This window comes from Coloeus monedula, assembly GCF_965178545.1.
Source record: "Coloeus monedula genome assembly, chromosome: Z".
Taxonomy (NCBI): Eukaryota; Metazoa; Chordata; class Aves; order Passeriformes; family Corvidae; genus Coloeus; species Coloeus monedula.
In genome coordinates this window covers 20,058,913-20,082,567 of record NC_138822.1, presented here as the reverse complement: position 1 = coordinate 20,082,567, position 23,655 = coordinate 20,058,913, and the positions used below count along the sequence as shown (strand labels likewise).

The following is a 23,655-nucleotide window of genomic DNA, read 5'->3' as shown; positions in this document are numbered from 1 at the left end:
TAGCTCCATCTTCAGCACAGCAACATTACAGTAATTTGAATAGGGATATCAACAGTAAATGTATTAAGTTTCTCACTGTTTCGACAATTACTGGTTGATTTTGTTTTCCTCTTGGCCAAGAATTTAGTGGATGTTTAAAAATCACAGTTGTATATAGGCACTTGAAAAATCTACAGAGTCCTTCATGAAGAAGATAAAAGTGCAAATGTATATCTTATCAGGTGAAACCAAAGGTAATGATTATCCAGAATTTGCCAGCATGTTGTAACCAGAACAGTAGATTCATTTGGGGAAATTCATGTATTCTTTTGTGAAAGCATCTCACAATGACTGTGGTAAGAGGAGCTGGACTGTGCAGACTCTCTGTTTTCTACAACAAAACTTATGCTCAAAGAAGCATTTCATAATAACTAATGTGCCTGGACTGGCTTAATTACTTCGATGCCTACAGTGATAACTTTGACACTCTGGGTGGCAATACACATACACAGTAAGTTACAATGAATCTGGAAAATTGTTTGGGTATGCTTTTTTTCCAGACTGCTGCTGAAAATTCAAGCAGTGACATCATGAATGCTAATAATTTCCTTACTGTGATACGTAAATAAGGGCAAATCAAGTCACAAGTTCCTGATCATAAGGTGACACGAGGTTCTCAGCATAACTAGAGTGAAAACGTTGTGTCAAGGCATTTTAATTCATCTCTTAATTTTCTCGAAATCTCTTCATCCCCCAAAGAAAAAACAAACCAAAAAGCAAGTAACCAAACCAAATTATCAATTTAATACATGGGATTTTGTTCTCACTGTTTTGTATCACTGTTCCCTTTAGTTAGAACTAGGGAATAAGCTTTATTGGATTGTGTGCTGGATGGAAACCTCAGTCAGTGGCTGAAGGCTACTTAAAGTATATAATGATAATATGAGGAAGAGAAAGGTAAGTGCTAATTCCTAAGAAACTAACTCATGAAGAAGTATTTACATGTTTGTATATAGGTAACTGTTTGAGGGGTATGAAGAAAGTTAGAGAAGGGAGATACTAATTGTCCTATTTCCTTATTAAAACTCTTTCTTCATGCTTTTTGTATTAGAGAATTTGATTTTGATGTATAGTATATTTTTACAGTATATTTTAATTACTATTGCATTTGCAAGAAATAGTTGTAGTCAGTAGCAGTTTATTTTTTTAATGTTCTTGGTGAAGTGTTCTTGTATTCATGACTTCTTAGTCTCTTCTAAGGACTTAAAAATTCTTGTCTTAAAGCCATACAGGTAATAACTTTTTTGCATACTGAAGGAAAAAATAGTTTTCTTATTAGTGATACATTACCATTCCCAGGAGAAATGTGAAAGCAGGATGGAGGCAAAGTAAATTTTTGTTTGTAATTTTACTTTGTTTTTAAAAATAATTATGGTGGATGATTGTTTTCCTGCTTTTGTCTTATTTTACAAAAATGAACTTTTGAAAGAAGGGATGTGGACTGGCTAAGCATTACATTTTTTTCCACTTTTCTTACATGAATGCTTTCAGTTCATATGTGGATTGGAATATGATGAATTAATTGATTTACCAAGTATGAGATGGAGAAAATGAAACAAAAATAGCATTGTACTATCTGCAGTGAAGTTTAAGCTACAGAAAAACCTTTCATGCAGAGCTGTGAATGGAAATGAGCTATTCATTGTTCTCTTGCACAGGTGAATTTTGTAACATCCTTCATTTGAGTAGTACACAGATGATCCTCTATCTAAATGGAAACACAGTAATTCTATGCAAAGTGTCAAATACCTGTCTCTGAAGCCTGATATTACATGCTGGATATTTTCTTTTGGTGCTTCAGCTTGCAGAGTATTAAAATTGCTTTCCATTTCTTTTAGTTCCTGGAATTTAAGAAAAAACCACCCTATTTTATTTCTGATTACATAATTATTATGTAAGAACTGCTTTGGCATAAAGTAACCTACCAAAATCCTTTGTTTTCATGATTGTCAGTTGGAAACTACAAATTTTTTTTAAGCAAATAATCACAAGAGGTCGCATCTGTGTATGTCATAATAGTTTTCCTTCTTTTACCTTTATGAAATTGGAGAAAGCTGTGATTGGAAAGAGGAAAATCTACTTCAGGCAAACCTCTGTATTTCCAGATGTGTAGTGTGTGAATACAGAGACACCAAAGACAGCTTTTAATTGTTGAAATCTAACTCATAACGATAACTCTAATGTATGATTGTGAAATACAGTATGAAAACAAAAATCAGTCTCACTATTTTGATGTGATTTTCCCAGGGATGGAACTGAGCTCCTCTCCGAGGCTAGTTAGTTTTTCCTCAGAAAAGAAAAATACTTAAGATGTTTTCATATGAGGAAGGAGTTTAAGAGAATACTACTTAAAATATCACCTATGCTGATTTCTGTGATAATAAAAGCTATAATTTAAAAACACACTATAGCAATTAGCAAACACTTTGGTATAAAAATTATGTAAGGACTAAGATACTGGGTTATAAGAGAAGAATGTTGTTTTATAAATGGGTGATTACTGCAGGGAAAGAACAAATTTCTTTATTTCTTGAATAGAAGTAAGCTTAAATTCGTTTTGCTTTCCTTTTAGGAAATCTAGGTACCTAAAGGTGAAATTAGAGCAGCAGCAAGAAACAGCCAAGTTAATCAGTTTGACTGTTCCTGTTATGGTATATTTCTATTATTTAGTATGGGATAGCTACTCAAAACATGGCCTGAAAGCAGTAATAATCATAACAGTGCTCTGCCTAGCTGACACCAGCATCTCAGTGTTACATGGGACTTTTGCCTGCTGCTTTCAGCAGAGAGTACTGGAAGCTGTGCCCTGCAGGCCAGGTACAGCTTATAGGGTCAATCCATGTGGTCCCCTGCCTCTTCTGCCATGGCATCTCCATCATCCCAATTCTAACTTCTGTATAGTCCCTGTGAGAAAGATATCAAAAAAACATAGAATGTTAAGGGTTTGGAAGGGTCTTAAAATCATTTTGAAGGGACTTAAAATCTAGTTCCAATCCCTGCTGCTATGTGAAGGGACAGCTCCTACTAGATCAGGTTGCTCAAGGCCTTATCTAACCTGGCCTAGAACACTTCCAGGGTTGGGGCACCTCCAGCTTCCCTGCAGGTCCCTTTCGGATTCTGTGAAGGTTGCTATGATGTCTCTTCTCCAGGCTGCACAGTCCCAATTTTATCAGCCTGTCTTTGTAGTGGACATGTTCCAGTCCTCTTACCAACCTTCTGGCCCTCCTGTGGACTTGCTCCAACAATTCCATGTCCTTCTTATGTTGGGGACACCAGAACTGTACACAGGGTAGGTGACTCCGGGTGGGGTCTCACAAGAGCAGAGCAGAGGGGTAGAATCACCTCCTTTAATCTGCTTGCCATGCTTCTTTGGATGCAACCTGGAAGCTATTTGGCTTTCTGGGCTGTGAGTGCACACTGCTGGCCCAGTTTTTCATCAACCATCACCCCCAAATCCTTGTGTACAGGGCTGCTCTCAAACACTTCTCTGCCCAGCCTGTGGGTGTGTCTGGGATTGCCCTGAGCAAGGTGTAGGACCTTGCACTTAGGTTTGTTGAACTTTATGGGCTTTGCATTGGTTCGCCGCTCAAGCCTGTCAAGGTCCTCCTGGATGGCATCCCTTCCCTCCAGCATGTTTGCACCACTCAGCTTGGTGTCATTGGCAAACATGCTGAGGGTGCTCTTGATCCCACTGTCCATGTCACCAGTGAAGATGTTGAACAGTGTCAGCCCCTGTAACAACCCCAGCTTGTGTCCAGTATGAAAAAACAGGTGGGAAAGCAAAACAAGTATTTTGAAAATTGTTTTAAAATGAGGATTTGAGATCTCTGGGGTAACATCTGGAGAAAATGTCACTGAGGAACCCATATGCCTGTCATTTGACACAGTCCAGGAAGCTAAGTCAGACAGAATTCTCATCTTCTAGGAGTACTCTGAAAGGTGATACATTTGAAAAATCTGTTAACCACTCTGAGGGATACAAGGAATGAAAGAGCAAACTGAAGAGAGGCAATGTTCTCTGAGACTGTTCCACAAAACCTTCAAGATTGCTTATTCTTATAAGTAGGAATTGTGTTATTGGTCAATAAAGGCTCCCCAGAAACCTGGAAAATTTTGAAGGTGTTAACTGTTTAGCTACACATAGCATCTGAGGAGTCATTGAATGTTGAGGTATAAGCCACTGAAGTAGGTATCCTTTGATCCTGCATCTTCCTTGTGTTTGTCTTCGCTACACAGGAGGTTGTAGAGGAGGTTGTAGTGAGGTAGATGCTGGGGTTTTGTCCCAAGTAACAAGACAGGACAAGAGGAAATAGCCTCAAGTTGGTGCCAGGGAGGCATATTAGGGTAAGCTTCTTCACTGTAAAGGTTGCCAAGTACTAGGACAGGCTGCTCACAGAAGTGAGTAGAGTCACCATCCCTGGAGGTTTTTAAAAGATGTGTAAATGTGGCACTTAATGACATTGTTTAGTGGTGGACTTGGCAATGCTAGGTTAATGGTTGGTTGATCTTAGAGGTCTTTTCCAATCTAAATGATTCTATGAATCCATGGTTGTTGCCCTGCAAAAGTCATTTTGGTTATCTATAACTGTAAAGCATTTATTCACGAGATAGATGTTACTGTACCTTAAAGCTGCCGAACACACTCCTACACCAAGTCCTCTTAGAACGCCTTCACTAATTTTCCTACCAATTTTCTGTTAAGAAAATTGAGTAACAGAGACTAGAGACACCACGTGAAATGTTGTTTCTCCATTCTGGACTGTGATGTCCTGCCGTAGGAAGCAGTGTGCTGGTTTCCATGGGACCATCACTACACGCACAGAAACTATTTGTGGTTGTAACAAGATTAAACCATAGCATCACATTTTGTTCTTTGGGTCTATACCAAGGGTACTTCAGAATGTATTCCAGGAGAATTATAGTTGGTTATTTGTGATTGTGACCATCAAGTTGAGAAAATGTACCCCACTACATTCCTGGCAAGTTAGAAACTCTAAACTTGTAAAAACAATTTTTCTCATAGAGTAAGTTCTGTAGACTATCCTATTCACTTCAGATAATTCTTCATACATTCTAAATACAACGTCAGAACTGTTTTGAGGGATTTTGAACCATACTCAGATATCAATAACTACTTGTTGCAACCACTGGGTGATGCCCCTGAAAAAGAAGATGGGGCATCCTGTCTGTGTGTAATTCAATATTCAAAATTCTCCTCCTTCTTGCCTCCTGTTGAAGCACATTTATCATGTGAACAAGTAGATGATTGACATTTATTGGTTCTGTCTCGGTTCTGTCATCTTTTAATAAAAAAATAATTCTATTCGTGATGAGGGAAGTAATGTTCTCCTTTGTTGGCAGATCAGTTTCTAGTATCAGTGTGCAGTGAGCAGCAGGAAGGAGGATTTACTGTAATGAGATCTGGAACAATCATTGTATGTATGCATACTGTGAACTAAGCAATAAAGCATGACTTAAACTCACTGCAGGAGGTTGCCTTTACACACTGTATGTTGAAGGGGAAGACCAAAGCAGAAAATTCTGTTCTGTTGTAGTTCAGATTCTGCATGGTTTAACAATATTTGTATTTTGTGCTATAATGAACAACATTCTGCCACAAAGCCTTTCCACAGCATGCCAAAGCAGATGTTGAAGCAGTCATCATCTGACGAGTGCATTCAATGTATCTGCTGCTAGCCTTTGGTGTTGGATTGACTTATGAGACTTCTTTTGTGTTGTTAGATAAAGATAAATAAGCCTGAAGGCAGGCTGATTTGTTGATGATGATATGGAATGACGAGAAATCTAGAAGCAGTCTACCAGTTTTATTCCTTTCTCCTCTCTTTGCTTCATCATCAGTTCTTGAAGGTCTGCTAGGGCACTAAGGCAAAGGTAAAGGTGTGTATATAGTCTTATGAAACTTGGTATCTTCAGTGTGCTTGGACATGATGAAACAATGAAACTGGGAGTTCCCTCTAAAACAGGTTACTGCATGAGATGTAAATTAGTTTGGGCTTTTCCATTCCGAAGTCTGTATAAACATCTAGTAGATTCTGCCTGATTAAACACAATGGATGGAAAAAACCCCGAAAACATTTCCAGGTACTTGCTGGATATGAGGTATAATATAACAGATCTTAGAGAACAGAGTGGGTATCTGGATGTTTATGCCTTTGCAGGCCACCCATGGAAACAACAGAAACAAAGCCATTCCTTCTTTGGTAAGTGTTTCTATTAAGCAGATTATCCTCCTTTGAATTGCTTTTTGGTCCAGGATTTTTGGACTTTTGAAAACAATGCAAGGTGATTCATGAATTAATGCAGTCATACTTTGACATATATACATTTCACTTCCTTAGGACACAAAAAGCAGGAGGTGTGATGCGCTGTTCCTAATGAGCATCCAAGAACTGAGCTGTTTGCGCTGCTGTTGAGGTGACAGATTAGACACTGGAAATATAGGACTAACAGAAAAGAAGCTTAAAGGATGGACAAACAAGACAGCACTGATCTTAAGGTAAGTCTGTAGAAGTAAGATTGATAAGGAGGAAACATCTCAGCAGTTCTGATTTCTAGAGAAAACAGGATAGAGAGTACATGGGAGCTATGTGGACTTTGAACTACTAAAGTAGCTGTTATAAAACGTACCACATGTGTTTTCATATCAGTGAAGTGCTGAGGAATTGGGTGTGGGAATTTGTAACATAAGTTGGCTTTTCATAATATGGCTTTTCATAGCAGATTTTTAGGTCTTTGTGCTAGGTAAGAAGTGGCAATACCTGATTTCAGGCAAGATTGGTAATTTCTTATGTCTGAAAGACTCTTCACATTAGAAATGGCACAAACTTGGAATTAAGAAAATGCTTGCAGTCAGTGGAATATGTACATGTAGATGTGACCCAGTAAGTTCCAGTGCACCTGCATGTGCTGGGATATTTGTGTTTCAAATTTCTTACGGAGTACATATTCATATGAAGAGTGGGCACAGTAACAGTGACTGATACATCCTATTAAAAGAAGATGGTTTTTTTCATTTATGAACATTGATGATACTAGCAAATTGAGCCAAAATCTTCTATGCTGACTCAGGGTCACTTGATTGAGAAAATTTAATTGACAATAATGAAATATCTTAAAAAAAGGTGTAGCTAGGTAAAGAATGAACCTAGCTACATTCAACACCTGCTAAAATTTTTAGGAGTCCATTCTCTTATTAGAAGCTGTAATGTTTTCTTAAGGCCTACCATGTGGGAAGTGCAATATAAACATCTAAAGACGAAATAGAAGCAATGTAAGAAGAAGAAAACCATGTTTGGCAGGGTGCTGGGAACAGTTTTATTATCGTCTCTGTCTTTGAAGTAATAGTTTATGTGAAACCACTGCTAAGTTTGACAGCCAGTATTTCAAAAGGTCCTGAGGCATGCCCAAGGACCAAGCAGGCTGCTCTGTGTTTTGGGGTGCTGCTGAGACTGTGTGTGAACCATCTTCTCCCTGGTACTCACCGAGGCTCTGCTCGGGCTCCTGAACTGGAACAGCATGGTCCGAAGGCAAGCTTCTCCTGTAGGGAGGAGGACGAGGAGGCGGAGGAGGAGGAGGGAGAACTGAGCACAATAGAGAAAGATAAGACTTGGCTGAGCAGGAAAATTAGAAATTGAGAGACCACAAAATGGGAGAAACATCTAGAAAGAGCAAGTGGATAGGAAATAGAGATAACATCCAGAGGCAGATGGACATTGGTCCTCACAGTCAATACAGTGGCCAGAAACCAACAAAATAAAAGAAACAGTAGGCAAGAAGCAGATGAGAGAGCAGAGCTGAGAAATCAAAGAACTGAGACTGGGATTAATTATAGGAAGGGGTAAGTTTGAAATAAGAAGAAATGGAGATTGACTGAAAAGTAAGGTTTGAGAAACAAGTTGAAGAAAATAAAAAAGACTGGAAACAAAATGAAATTCAGGATAAAGAAGAATCGTGTATGCCTGTTTTAATAGTTTATAATAGGTACAACCAGGTGTAATTGTTGCAGGGACTTGGTTTGGTTTGATGGCTGTGGTCCTTGGGACGTTCGAGGGCTCCAGTCCTGCAGGAGACAGTGGTAACTGCTGAGGGGCTGTTGAGGTTCCTTCTTTAAGTTTTGTCAGTGAGAAAGAAGTGATACAGAAGGTATGTGAAGATGACTAAGAAGATCAAGAACTTAAGTGTTCAAAAATTTGGGTTTATATCCAAATTTTATCTCTTCATGAAGATTTTAATTAATACACTGGCACATACTGTTTTCTTATTCATCGGTTGTGTTAATTGTCGTGAGCTGTAACACTGCTACTGTTCCTTTTTACCTTTTGCCTTCAATAATGTCTTGATTACCTATGATTCAAGTCTTCATATTTCACAATCCAAGAGAATTGCTGATTTCCTCTTGGACCCTCTTGTTACTTTTATCGTGAGTGCTGTAGCTTATATAATGAAGTTACTTTTAGAGCCCCCTGAAAAAGGAGGCATTGGGGGGGGGGGGGGGGGGTGGGTGCTGTGATGCAGGCAAACCAGAGTCAAAAAGCATATGCTGAGTTCGGGATCCTTTGATCCGGTCTCCCGATGTGAGGAAGAGTGTGGCGGCGTGGAAGAAAAGCGGAGCTGGGCCCGGGAGGGGAAGCGTGTGAGCAGAGGTGTGCTCGGCCCGGCCGTCGGGGCTCCCCGGCAGGATGGCAGCCAAGGCAGAGTCGGTGCTCGCCCGCTCTGCATAGGAAAGCGTGGCCCTGGCGGCAGCGTGCGGCTCCCAGAACTGGGCACAGGCAGCACCTGGCTCACCGAGCAGCCCGGGGTAAAGGACGGCGCCCCGCCCGCCCCGCGCGGTCGCCGCGGGACAAGGATCGCGGGGCCGGGGCATGGCGGCGTGGCGGGACCTGCTGCTGCCGCCGCTGGGCTCCGCGTGCCGCGGCCACCGGCGGGGACGTGGCTGGCAGCCCCCGCACCGCGAGCGCGCGGACCCGCAGGTGAGGGCGGCGCGGCCGGGGTGACCCCGCTGTCCCCCAGCACGGGCGGTGCCGTGTCCCTCCACGTCCCTCCGTGCCCCGCCGGGCAGCGGGGGCAGCGGGGGCTGTGACCGACCCTCCCCGTCCTCAGCCGGCCCCGTCCCTGCGGCTCCGGAGGGGGAGCATCGGCGCCGGGCGGCGGCGGTCGGCTCGGACAGAGCGCTCGGCTGTGTCCAGCGGCTCTCACTGCGCTCGCCGCGCCGCGAGCGGCGTTCGAGCCAACCCGCAAATGGCATCAGGCTCCGTCTGAAAGTCCAGGCGACTTGGGGAGAGCAGATCAGTGTCAGCCGACGGGAAAGAGAAATCCCTGGGCTACTGGGGGCTGTTTTAGCAGGGATTTGATGTTCTGGGGCCGGTGCTGTTTAGCCCCCTGTATTTCTGCAGGCGGGGACTTGAGTGGTTTTATACAGATACATAGGTCTGCTTGTATTCTAGTAGCCATAACAGGCTTTGAGCAAAACAGATTGTCCACACTACGGGCAGGACATAGCACGGCAGTTTCGTGGTAGTGCTATTTCAGATAGCCATGAGGTTAGGTGTAGTGTGTCAGAGAAGTGCCTCCGACTTTAGTAAATGGTCACTTCTTTTTACTATGATGCTGACTGAATGTGGGGTTTTGTTTTGTTTGTTTGGATTTTGGATTTTTTTTTTTTCTGTTGGTTGGTTTCGGGTCGGTTTTGGGTTTTTTGTTTTGTTTTGTTTTCTTTTTGTTTGTTTTGTTTTTTGGTTTTTGGTTTTTTTTAATTTAAAGATGGAACGTTTGTGATTCAGATGTTTGGGGTTTAAGAATAGAGCTCTGCTACTACACATAACGTTTTGAGACTGGACCATATTTCACACAGATCATGCTGTAGCAATGTATCTGCTGTAGCAAAGTATCTTCTGTATCCATTTCTGATATACCTCCTGATAAAAGAAATGTGTTTACAGTGGAATATTCTGTACATGTCTCTTTATGAACATCATTTTCAAAATACATAATATCAGCTTGTAAACAAAGAAAAAAATGAGCTAGTGTTTTAAATTGTGAACACCCGAAGTTAAACCACAAAATTCTGTTACCAGAACATTGGAGTGGCCAATTTTTAGAGATTCATGTATTTTGGACCTGCCAGGGGAATTGTTGTGTTACCTATAAGAATCAGCAGGTACTGTTATGAACCTAAAATGAGTTTAAGGAAACATCATTGTAGGTCTCTTTTCTCTCTCTCTCTCTTTTTTTTTCTTTTCCTTTTTTTTTTTCTTAATTAAAAGCATTCTCTGAAGTTGTGAAATCAATTTACAGATTCTGTTAAGTTTATCTTATGCCATAACAGCCTTACTTAAAGTAGTAGCAGGCTTATATAGTGGTATTAAAAACAATAAGCAGCAAATAGGTTATTGCATTTGAACCTGTTTCCTTAATTGTTTTGTGGGTTGATAAGGAACGAATGAATCTTTCTTGACTGTTACAAGGTCAGGACACAGAGACCACCCAGTAGTGAATGTGCTGAAGTATGTCATTCCTAGAAGTAACTAGAATCAGGAAGAAAACATGAGAATCATCCAGAACTATACCAGAAAAAGACATTTCTCTTTGAGCTTCACCATCAAATTTTTTTATTTTAATATTGTGGGAACAGGGAGTAGGTAATTGTTACTTGTTACTTCTTTTTCCCTCTGCCCCTTTGTGACCCCCTAGTGAAAGGCAAAATGGCAGGTAGTAGCTTTAGAAGAGCAGAAGGTAGGTGAGTTTAAAATGTCTAGAGTTCATAAAGGAAAATGTAGTTTCAATAAACATGTCTGTCCATGCATACACACGATGATACAGTGCAGACAGTAGTCCGCTCTGGGCTGTGGGGAAATGATTTATGCACCTGGGTTTCAGTTTTCAAAACTGTTTTTATCACCTAAGAGCGTAGGTCCCCCCGGGGCCAGTGAATCTTTGTGTGCATGCTGATTGGCTTTGTGGAGAACCTCATGGGCCTGGGAACTGCAAAGTGTCACTCCTCCATCCTCCCCAGGAGTTCTTGTACGCCTCTGCATAACTACTCTGGGAGGTGCCCCGAATAACAGAAAACAGGTGTTAATGGTCATGAAGCCAGAATTGTCCTGGATTAATGGTATTGTCTTTCAAGTGGGATTGCAGTACAGGATAGCATGTAATGGGGAAGCTGCAGCAGTAAGAAGGTAAGGTCAGTCCCTTCATGTTGCTGTCAGCACTATGCTGAACATGACTGGTGTTACAAATAGGATAGCACAGACAATGTGGGGCTGCTGTATCCCATCTACAATGTCCTTCAGTGTGGCTACAATCTGGTCTGCAGAAGCTGAATGAAACTGTTCCAAGAGAAAAAGTCTATGTGAACTATTGCATTACTCTTCCTACCTATTTTATTACATAAATAATTCTTTCATCCCTCAATTTGTGGTTCAGATTATCTTAAATTTAGTTTTTACTTAGTAGCACTATGTTAACTGAAAAGGTGTGTCCTCCAGCAAGCTGATCGATAGGTTTTTTTGTGCTCTCCAGAGAGGTGGTACATTCAAACCAGGATAATTCAACTTTTTGAGAATTGTGCTAGTGAGTTTGAGAGACCTCGGGTGGTACACAGCACAACAAGAAGCTGAGGTTGCCACAGTTTAGCAAGTTTTGATATTCCCTCCGTGTTCCTTTCAGACTGGCTCTATCAAATGCTGTGTAAACCTTGCCTGATTCTTGTAATATATAAATTTCATGTAAAATGCATTCTAGGTAAACCCTTGTGATCCACTCTGTATGACTTGAATTACCAGTTCTTTTGCTTTATGTTCTCATCTCTAATGCTTTCCCTCAGTTTTTGAGGTGGTTGTACTTTCGCCTCCCAGCTGAAAGAGGAGAGGCCCCTTTGAGGGGCTGTTTAAGTCTCAAAAAAGGCAGGATGTATTAAGCACTTGTCTTCATCCTTTCCTTAGGATTGCCATTCTTTTGCATCTCTGCTGTAGTGCAGTTGCTGGTACATGCTGTTCTGAGTTGTACAGTACCCTCTGTCCATCATACAGGAACAGAATGAGGCATCTAAAAACAGTTTCTGAGGTTTCTCCTTGTTCGTTTTACCAGGACAGAAGCTGGATACTGTCATGATGTACTCTGATAAATGCTAGTCGGAGAAAGGGTTTTTTAAAACCCATTGGTGATGTGATATATGTTGTCTGTTTCCAAATCACAAGCCCTTTGGTTGCTAATAAAATTGGTGCTTCTGGTTTTTCACAATTATAAAGTCTTGGAGATGAGAGTGGAGGGAGTGGAGGTCAACCCTCTCCAGTATTATCAGTAATGGGAGGGTCTGCAGAGAAACGGTGTTGGGGTAGATACTTGCCTCCCAGCCTTCAGTGGTTTCAGGTATACTGGTCTGCAACTTGGTAAGCACCATGGCTGCACTTTGGTGTCAGCCCTGTGACGTGAGAAAATTAATGTTTTCACTATAGAAGTGTTTTCCTAGAGACTGTGTAGTGCTAGAGATTGCACATTGGTGACTGGGACTTGGTCATATCTTTGAAGGGTTGGCCTGTTGTGACTGTAGCACCGGTTTAGGCTGCATTGTTGAGGTCAGGCTGTGGATAGAAATTTTTTACCAGCCTGGCTGGGGTGGGATGATCCCAGGTTTGACCAGTCCTAGTCCTATCAGTCCTATAAACCAGTGCATTTGACTGTTGGTGCAATTTAACCCCCAAGGAGGCATAGCAGAGCTTCTACTTGTACATCCCAAGTGCTTGTGAAATACATCCATCTCTCTCCTGCTGGCCAGCCAGTGTTTCAGAAAGGCTGGGTGGCAGTGCTGTGCAACCTCAGCCCTCACAGTGAGCTCATCCTGTCCATTCTCCTTGCAGCACCCTCCTTGCCCCTGCTCTGGCCCTTCTCTCATCACTTGTGCCAGCACAGCTCAGGAGACCATCCGAACACACATGCAGGCATCTTGGTGAGCAGAGAGCACTGCTGGAAGGTTGGGTGGCATTTGGAGCTGCCCCTCAAGGGAGAGGAGTTGTCATCAGGGTGGAGCAGACAGGAGAGCATGCCTTGGAACATAGCCCAGCCTGCTGGAAGCCCGGAGCCACAGCCCGTCTTTGTGCCAGGAGGGCAGTGCTGATGGCTGCCAAGCCATTCTGTGCATAAAGTGTGACTGCAGCTGCTCCTTGCTGCCTGGCCCCGGGGAAACCCAAGCCTTTGGGAGTCTCTTTGGCCACTGTTGCAACCCGCAGTGAATAAACAAGGGGATAAGCCTGGTGTGGCAGAATATGTCTTGGACATGAGGCTGAAGGTGCAGACAGACCTGGTGGAGAGCTCAAGAGCGTGTCCAGGTGGTCTCTGGGGCAAAGAGCACAAGGTTGTCCTTGCAGTCCCCAGTGGCTGCTCCCAGGCCATGGCTGGCTGTTCCTCCAGCTTGTTTGTGGGCCTGTAATGTATGATGGGTTGATGATGTGACTTACATTTAACAGTGAGCCAGCATGGAAAAGGAAAGCTTTTTTATTTGGAAGGTGGTGTGAGGGCAGAGATGAAGAGAGAGGTAAGACACGTCCAGCTGGGAAATGCAGAAGTGGGACTGACCATACCTTCAGCCGCTTTAGAAATCACCCAAGATGTGCTTCCTCTTTCTTTGGAAAATGGAATTTCAGTTCTGTAACCATCTGCCTGTCTTGTAGTGTGTGCAAGGGCCGCTGTATGCAGCTGTCAAGTCCAAGAAGATTTTGTTACTATGTGAGACAAGCAATGGAGCAAAAAGAAGAATTCTGATAGAAATGACAGTGAACATCATATGGCTCCAGAGGTGAGCTGTGTGGATTGCTCACATCATGGAATCATAGAAGCACAGAATAATTTGGGTTGGAAGCAACCTTAAAGATCATCTAGCTCCAACCTACCTGCCACCTTCCTCTAGAGCAGGTTGTTAACGAAGTGTGACTTCCTGGGGCCCTTCATGCTTCCTCCAGCTGAATTTTGCAACCTGCATTTGCTTTTCACATTAGTTACTTTAGATATATCTGACCTTTAGAGAGACACCTCTCTAGTCAGTATTAAACCCTGTGCTGGGATAACATAAAACAAGCAAAAGAAAGCCCTGATATTTACTATCAGGTAATTTTTTTCTCTTCCTTCTCTTGGTTTAAGCTAGGAAGACTTTTGTGCTCTGTGATTTTGAATCATTTGACAAAGGAATGCATTTGTCACAGCAATGAGTGGTTGACCTCTGTGACTTCTCAGTGCTAGGTAGGTGAGACCCAATTTCAAAAAGAGCAAGTTGATTAGCTCTTTGCTAAGATCAAGTTCTTAACAAGTAAGAAAAACTGCCTTCCAATGACTGCCTTTCAAAGTGGAAATCTGAATGAGACTTGAAGCATTGTACTGACCCTCTGAATAATACATCTGAAACATCATTTTCTTATGGCTGCCTGGATTTTCCCTTCTTTAAAATTACTTACAAGTAATTACTAACAAGATGATTTCATATGGGATATGTAACTTGCTTTCAATATTTATGATTTTCTGATTATATTGTATTAGTTAATAAAAGAACACCAAATGCCTGACTTTCTTTGGGAGTGACTTCCAAAATATTGCTGTTAAGACAGGAGTGTCCATTAAAAAAACTGTGAAAATTTTTGTCTCCAAAAGAGACACAGTAAAATAAGGCCATGGTTATATTTAAAGATTATAATAATTTGCAAATATAGTTTGGATTAATTTGCCATTTCTTCCTCCTTTACTGGTGCCTGCTCTTATTTGCTGCAAGTTTTGGGCATTTCCTATAATTTATCCTGCAATTTGGACTGTTTTCTGACAATTAAAATCTTTAGAAGTTATATTTCTGTATCTTTACATATCTATTACTTCATACCAAAACTTGTTCAATAATTCATTATCCTATGCTGATTATTGAATTAGTTTTATGTCCTGGGGTGACGTTATGGAGCCGCTTTATTCCTTACCCGTCCGCTCAATGCCCAGGGACGCTGTTTCTTTAAGATGGACCCAGGGCCGGGGCCACGGGCCGCGTGCAGGGCAGTTTGACGGGGCCCTGCGGCTCCAGGGGCTCGGCAGGGCTGGGGAGGGAGTGCGCCGGGAGCGCTGTGCTGCTCTTTGGGTTTCTTCTGTGTTCCAGCTAGCTGGGAAAAGGCTCTGTTGGTTTTCTTCTTGTTCTTTTTTCCCTTTCCTTCCCCTTGCCTCACTGCCTCCCTTCCCTCCTCGCCAGTCCGGGGAGGCTGTAAGGTACCCCTGGCTGGTCCAAGCCCGGGTATCTGTTCCCTGTCCGAGAATTCATTGTATTTTGAGAGGCTTTTTTATCCTGTTTTACCCTGTTTTGTTTGTGTGTTAATAAACTTTGGTTTCTTTTTCCCACTTTTAACTTCTTGTGACCCATTTGTCTCATTGGTGGAGGAAAAGGGGAGGCCCTTTCCTCCTGAAGTTTTGTCTCCAAACCCGAGACATTTTATAAGAAATTATATGCACTATTATGTTGTATACAGTGCCAAAGTAACCCAAATGTCAGCTTCTAGCAAGGTGGCTGCCATCAGCCATAAGCACTTTCATTATCTGTATGGGCCACAGGAATGAAGCAGTCAGATCCAAACTTTGTCAACAATCGCCATGCTTCTAGAACAGTGGGTTTTGGAGTGGCCTGCTTTAGGTGGAAGGCTGAATTATGTGTCATGTTGCAGAGACTTTTTGCATTTCCAGTTGGGGAAACTTGTTTTAAAGCAATTCTTAGGTATCTAGTGCCAGTATAAGATTTCAAGCAATGTTTGTGGGATCTGTTTCAAGGACAGAGCTGAAGAATATAAATTGTGATTTGAGATTTCTTGTGTTTACTCTTTTTGCAAAAGCCTGGGCTGCTGCAGCAGTGTTGAGGTGAGGTCTTGTGTGTCCTTCCTCACCTAGCCCGATGCCATGGGCTCTGCAGAGGGACAGGTCTGCTCAGCCCCTCCAGCTGCAAACCAGGCATCCCTCCATGAGCACCTGCATTCTGAGCTGGCTGTGCTCTTGGAGCACTGCTCTTTGATGTGTTTTTCTAAAACATTGCATGTTAAAGGACAGCAGAAAGACTTACTTGATTAGTTAATAAACTTAAAAAGTAATAAACTAATTAAAGGTCTACTATTCAAGACTAAGGTAAGATTTCCATCAGTTCATTCTTCTCTGTGACCCAGGAGTTAAACTGCAGATTTTTTCACAAGGAGGGTCTTGGTTTTAGTATTTCCTGCATTTTGTTGTCATAACCTCACAGGTATTTTTTGTGTTGTGTGGTCTTCTCTGGATCAGAAGCACCACATGGGAAAGCCCACTTAAGTCAAAGGGGTTTTGTTTTTTTGGCTAAGCTTGGGTTCAAAATAGTGGAAACAGTTTTATGAGCCTTTGATGCAAGACCCTAATCCAGAAAATCACTTAAGCATACCTACTTAGCTTTTAAGCACAGTTGATTAACTGCAAAAGAAAATGCTATAGCATTCTGTGAAGATTGAATTTATGTATTTTTGAGAAGCTAACACACTACATTTGTTCTGAGGAAATAAACCATAAGATCTCTCTTCAGAATGACTGAAGAGTCATAAGAAGTTCTGTTATCCCTCTTTGACTTGGGTCTGCATTTATCCTGCAAGCACAGGTGACTTCTGTTAGTGTTTGTACTGTATTTGCGAACACCTAAGAATATGTTTTCAGTGGCTGTTTGAATTGGTTACTAGGAAATAATCACAGAAATTCTGCTGTGACCTGAAATTATATACTGTCTTTAAAAGCTTCTCAGTGCTACTGAATCTGCAGTCTGCCTGCAAAGGCAGTTTGAGATTAGCTGATAGTTGTTTTATGATTGGCCATGGTGGACAGGTGAACAGTGTCCACTGTTCACATTTCATTCAAATGAAATTATTTGCACAATATTTTTGAAATCTTGGTGAAATTTAGTGATGAAAGTTTTCTAGTGAATTCAATTGCTTATAATTGTGTATTGCAACAGATGTGCAGAATCTTCAACACTGGGGCACAGAAGTAGATAAGAAAGATTGGAAAAGCAAAAGCTGCCAGTTAGTAACAGATGTACCGATGCATTGGAGATCAGAGGAACCATGGCATGTCTGTGTTACAGAGCCGGGTGGTTGTCCTATGACAGGGTAACCTGAACACAAGAAAATTCTAGAATAAGACCTGAGAGGCCACTGAAAACCTCTCATGGGTTCATATTTTACTGCATGTGGCCCTGGAGTTTTGCAATGTTGCTCTACCCTGCATGGATCCAGAGTGGTGTTCTTTGTTTAGCAATCAATTGTATTATTTCATACCATCAGCGTGCATGGAGTGGATGCTGAACCACAAAGTCCCTGCTCTGAAAAGCTTATGTGAGAGACAGCCTGTTAAGTTGGAAATCTCTTTAATGCTGGCAGTAATTTAACCAGCTGGTAATGAAGCCATGAAGAGTTTCCAGGGGTAGGGGTTCAAGAGATACCAGTGTGCTTAAACTCCGAGCTCTTGTGAAATAGTCTTGAGTGCTAGCTTACAGGAACTCTGGCTGCATTTCAGGTATTTAATGTTATTGCAAGTGACTTGCAAGTTAATTTTGAAAGGGTTTAAGATATTTTAGGACACTTTGCTTGCAGTGGATTCTTGCAGCAGCTGTAATAAGGGGAAGTTTTTCCCTCCTCTGATGTATTTGAATAAAGGTTGGTCACAGACTGCACCATGCTGACTTCTCACAGACATGCTTTCACCTGAAAATAGTACCTCCCTCCTTCACAGGCACTAAAAGTCAGGTATTTCTGATTATTGACGTCATCAGTAAGGTCCTTACAGGTACTGTATGCTTGAGTACTGAGGCAATTTGATTAGCCTCAGGATCATCTGTTCCTTTTTTAAAGAGTGTTTATTTTCATCTAATAATTTTGAGAAATAATTACCTTGAGAAAAGGTTGTATAAAAGTTGTATATGATGCATAACTTTTTTTTTTTTTTGCTAAAATTTTGACAAACCTGTTCAACAATGCAGAAATACTGGCCCTAGTTCTTTTAGAAAACCCCAGTTCTTTGGAAGTGACATTGTGTGCTGATTTCACTAAACATACAGTGTATGCAGAGCTGAGGTATGGTGCTTGACAGAACTTTCCAGCTCTTGAAGTAGCTCTTTGGCTAAGACACTGTGTTTCTCTGTCATCAGTACAAATTTGTTGCAGTTTCAGTAAGCTACTTACAACTTGATTGTTCTGCCTAGTTTCCAGCACAACTGTACTTTGCCTAAATGAACTAACCTGTTATGTAAACTGGCTAGTCATTGTGTGATTTCTAATTATTTGCACCTGTCTGGAGCTACAATGTGTCATTAAAGGCAGTTGCTGCTGTTTTGTCCAAAAATGGATCATATTTCAATAATGGATGGAATTATTAAGCCAGAGAGATGTGTGCCTTTTAATTTTCTTTTGCAGGGAATGGAACAGTGGCCAGAGCAGCATGGTGTTTCATTAAAAAATATCTGTATCTGTGCCTTTCACCCTAAAGCAGGCATATTTACAACTAAGGATACTGAAAAATTGTTGTTTAGTATTGACAGTGTAACCTTGTTCCCCTGAGTTTGGTACTTGACCAGTGAACAGAGCTTTTGACTGGTCTTGAAGGAGCTGAATGCTTCTTACAGCTCTTGGTTCAGTAAAGCTAATTTCAGAGCAGGAAGACTGTACATTAATCCCTCAATTAACAGTGTTTTTTTGTCATAGTGCATCTGCAGGCTTTGACTTTGGCAAGGCTTTGCAGGGATGGTGGTGGAGGGGGGTGTGGGCTCAGGCAGAAGAAAGCAGAAGCAAAAATTGAAGCATTCACTTATTTTTCCTGCATGGGTGGGTGGTGAAATCAGTGACGGGAGCAGTAGAGCAGGGGATCCCAGGTGAAATCAGTGAGGGGAGCAGTAGAGCAGGGGATCCCAGCACTTGTTGCCCTGACCCTGGAGACTGGTGAGCCAAGCCTGTACCTGCTCAGCCACTCCAGTGGGATGGTGGCACAGTCACTCTCCCTGCTGATAGCAACACTGCTTTGTGAAGGACCTCTGTGCTAGTTTGGATATTTAGGTTTTGTCTCCTCTCACTGCTCATTAGAAAGGATTTGAAAGAAATGAGTGGTGCGTATGTTTTCCTATATTTTACACTGTGATCTCTTTCCTTACTTCTGGAAACCTTAATTTTTGAACATTTTGACCTGACAGTGTCCCTTTAATACCATATTATGCAAGGATCTTAGACATTAAAGATATTGGAAAAGTGATTAAAAGCAGTTTTCTAAAAACTACTCATGTGCCTTAAATTTCAGAGCCAAACTCTTGCCACTCCATTGACTAAATCAGTCTAGAAATCTCCAAAGCCTCTTCCGTGTCACGGAATTATAAGCAACAATCCTAATCCTCAGACTGGTGAGAAAAGAGATGCCAGAACTCCAAAACAAAGGTCTCAGGACTTCCTTAGAGGAAAATCAGAAGGAAAGCTGCAATATAAACTTGGCTTCAGGTCTTTGGTATATCAGAACAGAAATTTGCCAGTGAGAAGGAACATGTAGTTATATTTTTGTCTCCTTTAGGACTTGGTAGTGAAAAGGATACATGCTGATGATGGCTGAGATGTATGTACCTCACTGTAGTGACAGGGAACATGTTACAGAAGCCTTTTACAAAACTAGGAATCAAGAGCTAGACTAGAGAAGTTTGCTGTTCAGAAGTCTCCTCTTTTTGTTTTTACTTGCCCAGCCCTCAAGTCATGTATGACTATAAAAGAGCATGAAGTTTTAACCCTCTTTTCTTGATGATACAATCAGCCTAAAAACCTAAATAAAGCCTTAGATTAAGAATTAATGTTAAGGTTCTCCTGTAAATTTTACATACTAAATAAAGGTTTTACCTATATAAAATTAAGAATAATTACCTAATTAAGACCCAGAGATTTCGAAGTTCAGCATCCAACAGTTACCGTTCCTTTCAAGGAATTTGATCCTGATACACCTGAAGAGAAAGGTTCAAAGATTTCCAGTGAGATTCTTTGACAAAAGTCTGTGTGCCATAGTGACTGTTCAGTTTGCTGAGCTGTAAACAGGCATCACTAACACAGCACACCAGGAGGCTGGTGGAAAAAGCCCACCTGAGTGCCAGGTCTAGGTCCCCTGCTTTTGCATTTCACTCTAGTCCTAGTTCAGCAAAATATAACCAGAATGCATCTATTCTTGACTCTGTGAAGAATAATAAAAGAAGGACTCAACCGTCTCTTTCAAGTATAATGAAAATCTTGCCTTTTTTGACACAGCTTTAGTAAGATCGCAGTTTGCTAGTTTTCTGGCAGAAGGAGAGTGCAATTCTTTAAGCAATTTTGATTCATCCTTGCCACTTTCTCTGTTGAACTCTATTCTCTATTGTATATATTGTATTATATGTCTTTGATGAAACATCTAAATAATTCTCATGGTGGCAAAAAATTTAAATATTGATCTTCTTGGGGAATTCTGTAAAGCTTGGAGGTGAAGGGCTAGGACTGTTTAGAGCTGTAGTTTCAGCTTGTAGTCTTACACCTAACATAGGTGTAAGATAGGAATTGTTCTCAGTTATCTGTTTACAGCCTTATTGTCATTACAGTGCAATTTTTGATATCATGTTCCAAAGTTCAGGAATGCATTTATATTTGAAATGTCTTTTTAGCCCCACAAATCTTGGATCGAAGAGGTCTTCAGTAAAAGAGAATGTGCACACATTATTCCCAGCTCAAAAGATCCGCACAGGTAAAACAATGAATTTCTCCTTTTTTCTGTTACATCTAAAAATAATCAGGATAATTTTTTATGGGCATTGTGTTTGGTTTGGATGATGTTTTTTAGTATCTCAGTCAGTGATTGCTGGTTTATGGGTGTTCATGGATTCCATCACCAGTATGTTTTAAATGAAACTATTTGAACTAGAAATTGGCAGCAATTAACCTTACTATGCTTCTTAGATTTGTTGCTCTCAGTCCAGTAACCAAAACAGGAATGGTATCCAATTAAGAGATTGAATTACATGGAGTTACCGCTGCACCATTTTTTCCCTTCCTCAGAATAATTACTGCTGCTGAGCACAGTCAGAATAGGTAGGTGTAGACTACGGAAGGAGTAAGGAAGAGATCAAATCCTCAGCCTGTGCTTTAGGACCAGAAAGCAAACGTAACTTGGCATTAGAGATTATGTATCTAGTGGATGGTGTTGCCTAGATAAATTTGTAGACATCACATTCTGACAATGTAAGCTTGTAATTTTGATCATATGGTTTTGAACACATGGATAGTGTAGCATACACAAGATGGAGAACTCATCTATAAAATGCAGATCTGACATACAGTCTGAGCTGTGAAATCTAAACAAATCGCTGAAGTTATCCAGTACATTTTCCAGGGGTTAGTGCTGGAGATGACAGCCTGTATTGTTGTTGATGAGAATTCTTTCGCTGTTGAATTGGTACTGTAAGAAAAGCATTACAGCTTATTTTATACAAACATGTATTAATTATTCACCTTTTATCACAGATGTCCTGCAGGATGCCAGGTGTGCCAGAATTTAATCAGGTAAGAGTGCATAAATATATATGGACAATTTTTGTAGTGACCTAGTAATAGACAATCTTAGTCAAGGAAGCAATGATAAGAGAAATATCCCTCCTGTTTTATAGTCAGAGTAGCATTTCTAGGGGTGTGCTAGAGAATGCTTAGTGTAAACATAAGTAGAATAAATTGTGTGATTACCTTTTGATTTATTTGCAACAGAAAATTCTACCCAAATACCTTGTGCAGATGATTTTATTTTAATCTCCTCCTGAGGAATGACAGGCAGAAATGTGTCTTGAAGTGAGAGACAACTCCAGCTATATCCTGGATTGTATGAAGGAGAGTGAGTCAATGGCAATAGACAACCATGAGAAGTATGGGGAAAAAAAATTAGGGAGAAGAAAAAGGGTAAAAGAACACCCCAGTAATAGGTTTTTTGAAGATTTTTCATCTTCTCTCCAGTGAGGATTCTGACTTCCTGCTTTTGGGAAGGCAAACAACAGATATTATATCGCTTTGGTGCTTTTAAGTTTCTCCAGGTGAATTGTATTTCGTGACCTGTATTAATTAGTTGTTTTCAATCCAATATTTGTCATTCAGATGGTATTAGCAAACATATTTTGGTGCTGTATATTTATGATAATACATTATCAGTTCTTGGAACAAAAAGTTCAACCTCCATTTGTTTTGAGTTAAAGGCATCTGAAGGCTGAGGCAATAACTGATGAGTAGCAAGCTGGTGTCAAGTAGTCCCATAACCCGTGTCAACATGATTATCTGCCTTTTCATTATGCTTCACAATTTATTTGGCATCTAAGATTTACAAGAGTTCTGTTTTACAAAGAGTAAATAAATTACTTCTGGAAAGGGCTGATAGGCAGAATGGTGTTGGTAAGGCAAATGATTTGTGTTTCTGTTCAGAAAGTGTCAGCTCCCTCTAAGAGAATGATCTCATGCGTATTTTGCTTCAGTGTGTAAGAATAGATGTTCAAAGATTTTTGCAGGGCTTCTGAGAGAAGAAATGCAGGGGGCATTTTAATGCTTCCTGCTGACCTGTGGTTACCCAGCTGGGTATCACAACTGAAGTTGCACTGTCCTTCAAAATACAGCAGTGTAATTTCATCTAAATCAAGACTACAGCAGTTCTGTGGTTCTCCCCCTCTCCCCTCTCAGAATGACCATGTTGTTAATCAGTCTGGGAAGATCATTAGGACAAAATGTAACCCAGAGAAGTGGAAAACCAAACCAAGATTAGCTTCCACCAAATAAGCCTCCTAGTCAAGCACAGTTTATCTGCATAAATGTGAATATGGTGCTAGGAGAGGGAGGAAGAGAAACAGGAAATGTGTACTCCAGCGGATGGGTTTGTTTTTTTCTTTCACCTTTCTCTGTCAAGACATCCTGTATCTTTGTGTGTCTTTTATCTTGTAGTTGTTTCTTTCAGTTTTTGCTGAGCATTTTCATGCTGTTTAGGTTACTATGAATCCAGTCTGCTGGTCTGTCTATGTTTGCAGAATGTGTGTGGGTGTCAAATGTTCATTTCAGTCAGCCCTTATCTTACAAGTAAATCTTTCCAAATGTTAACAGTCCTTGTCTTCTTGAGTATCTCAAGGTGTACAGACAACTTTGTTCTAGGAGAATTTTTCTGTTCCTAACAAGGACAAATAACTTCCATATGATTGTTGTGACTGGTTATATTGTATTTATTAGATCAGCAATTAAACAGGTTTTGGGCCTCCTGAGTTCTGCAGTTTTCCACAACAGTCCAAAAATCATGTGGATATACTTGATGCCTACTATAATTTGACCTAGTATTTATTGTAAGCAAGTGAAATCTCTGAAAGATTTCTTTTGTAGAGAACTTCCAAGGTTTGCAAACAGTTTGTGAATGGAAACAGATTGTGAATGGGTTATGTAACTAATTTGCTAATTCTAAGTAGAATTACTCTCTTTAGACATTGCTAATCAAATTTGAGTAACTTAGCAGCACCTTTGTCAATGCTCCCCTGGTGAGTCAGAATGGGTCTCTATCTACCCTTCTGTGCAG

General features: G+C 41.0%; 1 protein-coding gene across 1 annotated transcript in view; it reads left to right on the top strand.

Moving 5' to 3' along the window:
* TRPM6 (transient receptor potential cation channel subfamily M member 6) overlaps positions 1-23,655 on the top strand; it is a gene marked incomplete at its 3' end in the record, with an annotated part of 102,597 nt that overhangs the window by 7,609 nt on the left and 71,333 nt on the right. The window contains exons 2-3 of the mRNA XM_082302208.1: positions 20,735-20,814; positions 21,591-21,629. Coding sequence (XP_082158334.1) covers positions 20,735-20,814; positions 21,591-21,629 — 119 coding nt within the window. The remainder of the gene's footprint in view (positions 1-20,734; positions 20,815-21,590; positions 21,630-23,655) is intronic.